Source organism: Anas acuta, chromosome 1, assembly GCF_963932015.1.
Source record: "Anas acuta chromosome 1, bAnaAcu1.1, whole genome shotgun sequence".
In the NCBI taxonomy this organism is placed as follows: domain Eukaryota; kingdom Metazoa; phylum Chordata; class Aves; order Anseriformes; family Anatidae; genus Anas; species Anas acuta.
Genome location: NC_088979.1, coordinates 148,203,277 through 148,211,195, shown reverse-complemented (window position 1 = coordinate 148,211,195; position 7,919 = coordinate 148,203,277). Strand labels below are relative to the sequence as shown.

The 7,919-nt window shown below is 47.6% G+C and overlaps 1 protein-coding gene across 1 annotated transcript; it reads left to right on the top strand.

Moving 5' to 3' along the window:
- Positions 1-645: 645 nt before the first annotated feature.
- Positions 646-7,662, top strand: CKAP4 (cytoskeleton associated protein 4). Its single transcript, XM_068664545.1, has 2 exons — positions 646-1,117; positions 4,583-7,662. The coding sequence occupies exons 1-2, from the start codon at positions 731-733 to the stop codon at positions 5,912-5,914; spliced, it is 1,719 nt and encodes a 572-aa protein (XP_068520646.1). The 5' UTR covers positions 646-730; the 3' UTR covers positions 5,915-7,662.
- Positions 7,663-7,919: the final 257 nt, after the last annotated feature.

Below are 7,919 nucleotides of genomic sequence, written 5' to 3'. Positions count from 1 at the left end.
TCAAGATCTGAGGAGGGCCAAGCATAGAAAGAGGTCAGTATAGCTGTTGCCTGCAGTGTGTCCACTGAGATTAAAACAAAATATGTGTCAGTTCCTCTTCGTCAAAATTAGGACCCACTTCCAGAATTGCAACCTACAGTTACAAAAGTCGGATGCGGTGACCACCTTTACCTTTCATCATGTTTGATGCATGGACACTTTTCTGTAAAAGGACACATTTACCTAAAATGTTACCAAAGAATGTAATCCATCACTGACTAAAAGAGTACACTGAAAATATCGTCAGATATTTTAGTGAACTGATTAAATGCCTATCAGACAAGAGTCGCTACATCAACCGGTCCAGTTAGGGCTCAAGAACTTTTAATGAGGCAAAATGCTGATGAATTCAGGGCGCATTTTTCACACATTTAAGCCTTCCTGCGGTATCATCTGTCCCACAGTCTGTCACAAAGCAGTCTACCACCGTGAGGGGACAGAAGGCGGAGCGTGCTGAGGGCTCTGAAGGGAATTTGGGTCCTCGGGAGGGGGGTGCAGGCGGCTCTCCCCTGCTCCCCTCCCGCTGCCTCCCTCAGGCCGGGCCCGGCCCCGTGTGCGTGGCGGCTCCCCGGGGCGGGGCGGGGAGCTCGGCGCTGCCCGGCCGCCACCCCCGCCCCATCGCTCCGCGGCAGCTTCCATCCCTCCCTCCCTTCTTCCCTCCCTCCCTCCCTCCTCTCCCTCTCGCCCCGCCATGTCGTCCGCCAAGCACCGGGGCCCCAAGGGGGGCAGCCCGCCCGCCGCCACCGCCAACGAGCGGGGCTCGCAGCCCGGCGGCGCCGAGGAGGCGGCGGCGGCCAAGAAGCCGGGGGCGGCGGCGGCGGCGGCGACCCACGGCCGGGGCGGCCGAGCCTCGGCGGGGGGAGGCGGCGGGGGAAACCGCTCCGGCTCCGGCTCCTCGGGTCCCCGGCGGGGCTGGGCGCTGTTGCTGGGCGCCGCCGTGGTGCTGGGCGCCGCGCTGCCCGCCGGCTGGTACGTGAGGCAGCTGCGGGACGAGGTGGGGCGCAGCGCCCGGGAGAGGGAAGCCTCCGGCAGGCAGCGGCAGGAGCTGGCCACCACCCTGGAAAACGTGGTGCAGAAGGTAGGGGAGCTGGGGAGGGCTTCCTTAAGCCGCTTTCTGGGTGCCCGGGTGTCGGTGGGACCCGCAGCGTGAGGGCTGGCCGGCGGTGGTCTCCTGTCATGCTGCCCCATGGCGAGTGCCAGGTGCATGAAGGTGCTGAAAGGTTTGGGCTGGAGGTGGTAGGAACCACAGTGGTCCTGCCCTGCAGCCCAAATCAGCCAGCAGAGCAGCGTAGTGCAGGCCTGAGATGCCTGCCAAGCCCCGCCGCCATCTCCTGCATGGAGAGCGAGGCTGCTGCAGCCATGGCAGGGGTGTGAAGCTGCTGGCAGGGTGGCTGGAGGGATGTGGAGGCAGCGCGCCTTCCCCGCCTGGCTTTGTGCCCTCTGAGCCCTCGAGTGAGAGCTTGACAAGTGGCACTTCCCATCGGGATGTGTCTTACAGGCCTAAAACCTTTCAAAGGCACTGCATGTGACAGCGTGTAATGGAGCAGAACGCACATAGCCGGCATCAGCCTAGGGAGCAGGCAAACGGGCTTGCAAGCGGTAAGTGAAGCTACAGCTGAAGCAGATCAAAGATGAGAAGATTCATGTCCCAGCTTGACTGCTGCATGCTCAGCGAGCCGTCTCCCTGCGGACACCCCAATGATCCCCGTGGCTGAAGGGCCTGGGCCCCATCAGGAGGATGGGACAGGGCAGGACAGCGGGGCTGGTGCTGGCGAGGGTCCCCCCGCCGCCCCGTGGCATTCCCGGAAACACGGCAGCATGCACACGTGGAGTCTGTGGGATCCGCCGTGGCGCTTCCTCTCGCGGGGAGGAAAAGGAAAAGTCCTGGGAGGGAGAAGGGCTGCTGCAAGAACGCAGGGCCATAGTGGTGTTTCCAAAGGTGATTTTTAAATCTGTTTATTTTCCCTGCTGATGACTGGGCTGTGATTTGAACCAGCACTTTTTTCCTAACTTTTTTTTTTTCCTTCCAGTTTTTAAGGCATTTTTATACACTCTTTGTAGGATGGAAGAAATTGCAACGGCAGGGAACAGGATGTAAGATTACAGTGTACGAGTATAGAAGCCAGATGTATGAGCAATATATAAGCCCATCCAAGCACAGGAATGGATGCAGTTTGCTGCCTGCATCTCTGCATTGTTGCACAAGATCTTAGGTATCTGTTGCATATTATAAGAGAGAGATGTATAGGGTAAGTTTATAAATAGTTACTCTGAAAGAGAACTGAAACTGATTGCCTGTATATAGCAGATGTGAGACATACGGTAATACAAGAATAAGAGATGGGAAAGATGAAACAGGCTTTCGATGTAACCCTTGAAAGCTTTGTTTGCTGTGGCTTCGAGCTACATTTGCAGAAGAGTGCACTTGAGGAAGAAGAGACCATTATTTCTCTATTGTAAAGAAGTGTGGGTCCCACGTTGTACTTAGAGGGTGCTGTCAGCGCAGGCTGCCATGTGGAGTTGTCTTTCCCCTTTATTCTTTTGCTGCAGAGAGCTTTTGTCAGGAGCAAGTGTTATATAAGCTCATCTGTTTTACACATCAGCAGTAGGAGGAGAAAGGAAATGATGTGGAAATTTAGGCTTCAGTATAGCACAGTTTTCAGAGAGGCCAAGGCTGCGTGGTGTTTGAATACAAGGTAGTATGACCAGTTAGAGAAGACGCAGAAGTTAGCTATAGCTGTATTTTTATTTGCCGTTTATGATGTTAAACTTTTCAAGGGCTATGGTTTCAAATGTTGCCAGCCGCAAAGAGCAAGCAGGCAAACTCACAAGTAGGTGCATGCACAAGCCAACCGCGCAGTGGGGATGAGCTATGACTTTGAAGTTGGGAGTTTTACATTCCTCTTGTGAGGGGTTTGCTTTGGGCCTGGTGGCTCTTGGTGAGTTGAGTGTGGGCTTGGACAGGTGAGATTAGAAGCTGGTCTAGTTAGAGGATTTGGGTCCATTTTATTATATCAGAGCTCTCTCATCTTCAAACATCTGGCCCATGTAGAAGTATAGGAAAGCAGCTCCAACTTACACCATGAGCATTGCCCAAATGTGGTGGAGGAGTTCGTGTAAAATACTTTATAAGTGTGGAGGGCTGGGTTCCCTCTGTACGTCAGCAGAGGTCTCCTGGCACTCTAGAGGCGTCCCCTCCCCGTTTCTGATGCCTTTTCTTAGACTGACATTTGAAGATGGTTAATTGCAAATATCAATTTGGTGGTTCAGATGCGTCAAAGAAAATAAATACCGTCATGAGATGGGGAGGAGAACTTCGATGCGCTCTCCTTCTAGATTAATGAAGTCCATTTATAGTCAGTCAGAAAATGCTATGCAGAAAAAAATCAGAATGCATGACAGCTAATATGTAGTGGAAGTGAGGCTGATGAGTCAGAGGAAAGGCTGTTGCCCTGCTGCAATGCGTATGGCAGAATTACTTTCTTTGTTCCCCCTCTTTGGTTCATTTCTAGTTTCCTATGCAAGTGCTAGAGAATACAAGTTTAGGGAATATAAAGTTATTACAAACCCTTTTACAGAAGGGGAGAGGGACGTAAAGGAAGTCACCTTTATGGGTATTCTTCAAACTTTGGGGATCCTTTGAACCAAGAGCAAGTCTCACAGCCAAGCTTTGTAGTTCTTTCACGGTGTAGACTTCCCTTAAAACCAAGGAGGATTTGGTCAGGGAGTTAGTCTTGCAAAAATACAAATAAATAACTTAATATCTTATTAGTAAATCTGTTGGGTGTTTTGAGATGAAATTCTAGGTTCAGAGGCTGCCTGGGAACTTCTGGAGCCATTCTCAGTTAAAAAGAAAAGAAAAGTCTCTGTATTTTTCTTTCTAGGAATAAATAAAGTATATTTCCTTCTATTTATAAAATAAAACCACCCCTCCAGCTGTGTATCTAATCAGTAAACATGGCAGTCCATGTGGCATGACTGATTAATGTACCCCTCAGACACAGAGAGTAGCGTGAGGCAAGGCAACATGCATTACTCAGCACTTGCCATCCTGCCAAGGCCTTGAGGTATTTTCTTCATGATGGATTCCTATTGCAGCCAGCGGGAGCGCTTACGCCGCTTTACAAACCTCAGGAAAATACAACCCACACACGCACAAAAAGACTTCTCAACAGTCTTGAGTCTGATACTCTGCTTGGCCCCAAAATTAAGTAATCCATGCTTCCCTGTTGGTGTGCCTGGATTTTGACTTCCAGAGCTGCTCGCCCCTTGCCCTTTTCCCCGTTTCTGCCACAAAACCAGTGGGAAAGTGTTTGTGATTGGGAAGCTTCATAGCACACTCGACCCAGTGGTAACAGCTTTCTGTATTAACTTACTTTTTGTACCTCCTGTATCTATATGTCATAGTGTGACCTCAGGTAGGGAGTGTGATGAGGTGATCATTTAACATGGTAGTGGGGGCCGTAAGGATCTTAGAAACAAAGGATAAGGATGTTGGTAAGGATGAAACCGTAAATATTAACCATCTGGATTTCTGTTTCAGGTGCAGTCCCTTCAAGCCACATTTGGGGATTTTGAATCCATGATGAAAATTGCTCAGCAGAAGCAGGAGGTTACTGAGAAGGCTGTCAAGCAAGGGGAGAGTGAAATAAACCGGATCAGTGAAGTGCTTCAGAAGCTGCAAAATGAAATTTTGAAAGACTTGTCTGATGGCATCCACATGGTGAAGGATGCGAGGGAACGAGACTTCACATCGCTGGAAAACACGGTGGAAGAGAGACTAACAGAGCTAACCAGGTCTATAAATGATAACATCGCTGTGTTCACCGAAGTCCAGCAAAGGAGCCAAGATGAAATCAACAATATGAAAGCAAAGGTTGATTCACTAGAAGAAGCAAATGTGTATAAGCATGAGATAAAGGTGCTAAAAGATGCTTTTGATGAGATGCAAGCATCCATGAAAAGCAAAGAAAAGGACATAGAGACCTTGAAGAGCACAATAGACTCCATGGAGTCTGATGTGTATACCGAAGTGAAAGAGTTAGTCAACCTCAAACAGGAACATGAGAAATTCAAAGAGGCTGCAGACACTGAACACCTCTCATTAAAAGCTTTACAAGAGAAAGTTCTGAGGGCAGAGGATTCTATTATGCATCTCCCCGGTGACATTAAAAGACTTGATGAAGATTTACTGCAGGTTAAAGCCGAGCTCAGCAAATGGGAAGAAAATGAACTCTTCAGAAAAGCATTAGAAACTTTTGAAAAGAACAGTGAAGGACTGGAGTCTCGGCTGAGACACATAGAAGAGAGCTTGGAGTCTCTAACTTCTGTTGCTGCTCAGCATGGTGAAAAGTTGCAATCTTTCCTCTCTAAGGAGGCAGAGTACGAGAATAAGCTCAATACTCTAGAACAAAGCATGAGTGATCTTCAGGGAATCTCGGGTATGGACGTAACTTCAGTCTCAGATGTTCTCAAAAATCTTGGTGAATCACAGACCTCACTGTACAATGACGTGGAGAGCTTGAGAAGAAGTATCAGTGACCTGCCATCCTCTGGTGCTTTTCAGGATGTCCAGAAGCAAATTAGTACTTTGTTGGACCAAGGCAATCTTCAGACAGATCAAGCACATTCTCAAGGCTATCTTGAAAAATTTAATTCCGTGGAAGGCTCTGTAGATGAACTGAGATCTTCTGTCAGCCAGGTCGATTCAGATTTGAAAATGATCAGAACTGCAGTGGATAGTTTAGTCTCCTACTCGGTGAAAATTGAAAATAATGAGAACGACTTGGAGTCTGTGAAGAGCTCAATAGACGACCTGAGGAATGATCTGGAAAGATTGTTTGTGAAAGTAGAAAAAATACACGAAAAAGTTTAGGCAGCTGTGCTCCTTGTGCAAATATTGGATTATAGAAAATAGCTTTTGTATGCCCAGTTTTTTACTCTTTTTAAATGCAGTTTGATACCTCCAAAGAGAATAAGAATACTTTAATAATAGAGACAGTTCTGCTTATTTCCTTTATTTCTCTTTTGGTGTAGTTTTTTATTTTATTTTTTCCTATTTTGTTTTAAGAAAACATGAGTTTAGTTGGGGGTTGAGTTTCTAAGGGCTCTTCTCTGTACAGTTGTACCGCTGAAACCGCAGTGGTGTGACTAAGGCATGACAGCCTCGTTAGCATGGGCGCATATTTAACGGTATTAAGGTGTTTCACACTAGGACACTATATAACCCACACCAAAGGGCCACAACTGTTCTGGTATGAAGAAGTGCCACGTGCACTGACGATTTTAGTGAGATATTTGGTTCAAGAAACAAATGAACAAACCTATCACCCTGTCTGAAACTGCTACACTGGTAAAGTGTGGACCAGGTTGGAAGCAGCTCGCCTGTTTCTGCAGTTCGGGGCTCAGCCGTGGAGTCAGTACCAGGTACCAGCTGAGCTGTAGGACATTTCTGTGTGTCCGTAGTCTGTACTGTGGAGCTAACAGGCGTTAGCTGGACCCCCAGTAAGGGAAGGTTTGAGGTAAGTGGTGTTGCTTGGGGATGAGACCTGAGAGCGATGCTCCACCACATGGTGGGAGAGATTTATTGTAGGATCGCAGGCTTCTTTACCAGCATCTGTAGCTGCCAGTGAGGAAGATCAGTGCTGAGCAGAGACATCTGAAAGAGGGGGAACATTTCATCAGAGTACAGTAATATTTCTGTCATATTTTGGGCTGTTTACATGATGAGGCTATTTCTTGTAAAGTCCTAATTCTCCGTGATGCAGGATTTTCTGTAAAAATGATCACAAATCTGAATGAGGGAGGACAAAAATCACAGTTCTCATGTCCCTGTATATCAAGCATGCTAATAATAATAATGATACACTTCACAACACAGAAGGGGGGGAAATCAGCATGAAATCAGCAGAATTGCTTCTAAACGTGTACTTTTCACACAGCTGTCAGTGACCTGAACTATTGCTGCACACTCAGGACTTCAGGTCAGTTCCTTATGGCTGGTGTGTCCCCAGATGTCTGTCTGCCCGGGGCGCTGGTGCTGAAGGAGCCTTCCAGTAACTGGCTGAGAGCGAGGAAAAGGTGTCGCAATACTCTAGGTGCTGGAGTTCATTTTAAAACCACTTCCACAACTTCCTTGGTCTTCTGTCTTTTTGGAAAGGATTTCTAATATCCCTCCTTTTCAAGTTTACTTTTCAACTTTATCCAAAGAGTTGATACAGGTGTCTGCACGTGGATACAGGTTGGATATAGGGGCCACCGCTGTCTTGTGTGCATCGTGCCCACCTCTGCCTGCACTTTGACTACGTTAGGAAAATCATTCCTAGAAATAGCACTTCCCAAAAGTGATGTGTTTGTGGGAACAGCACAGGTAAAAAGGAGTTGTCTTAGGTAAATAAGATAGTGAGCTCTACTTCCCGTTGTTCCCACGGTAAATAGGAAAGAATTGCTGGCAAAGAAGGAGGGACCATGGCATTAAGATAATTGTTGTCACCGTTTGAACTGCACTGTCCTCTGTTGACTTCTCAAGTTCTTGAACAATGTTGTTTAGGTTACTGTGAAATGAACTGTATGGCTTATTGCGGTATTTTTAATACATAATAAACATTTGGAATATTGTTTGCACCTCTTCTTTTGATTGCTGCTTAGTTAATGTAGTTTCCCAGGAGGCTTCCAGGGCAAGAAGGGGCCATGGGAAGCACCAGAGCTTTACACTGAGGTGAGGCAAAGCCCTTTACTTCTCAGCTTTCATTGGGGAACACGGAGGTAGTTTATCTGCTGTGCTTGCAGAGGAAGTCATTAAGATGGGATTTGAGCCCAATCAATGCAGTGGTGTTGAACATAATGCTCAGAAGCCAGAGATGGTTGTTGTGAGGTGAGAA

Coding starts and splice junctions, on each gene's coding strand:
- CKAP4 (XM_068664545.1), top strand. CDS start 731: ATGTCGTCCGCCAAGCACCGGGGCCCCAAGGGGGGCAGCCCGCCCGCC. Junction 1,118..4,582: donor TGGAAAACGTGGTGCAGAAG/GTAGGGGAGCTG, acceptor TTTCTGTTTCAG/GTGCAGTCCCTTCAAGCCAC.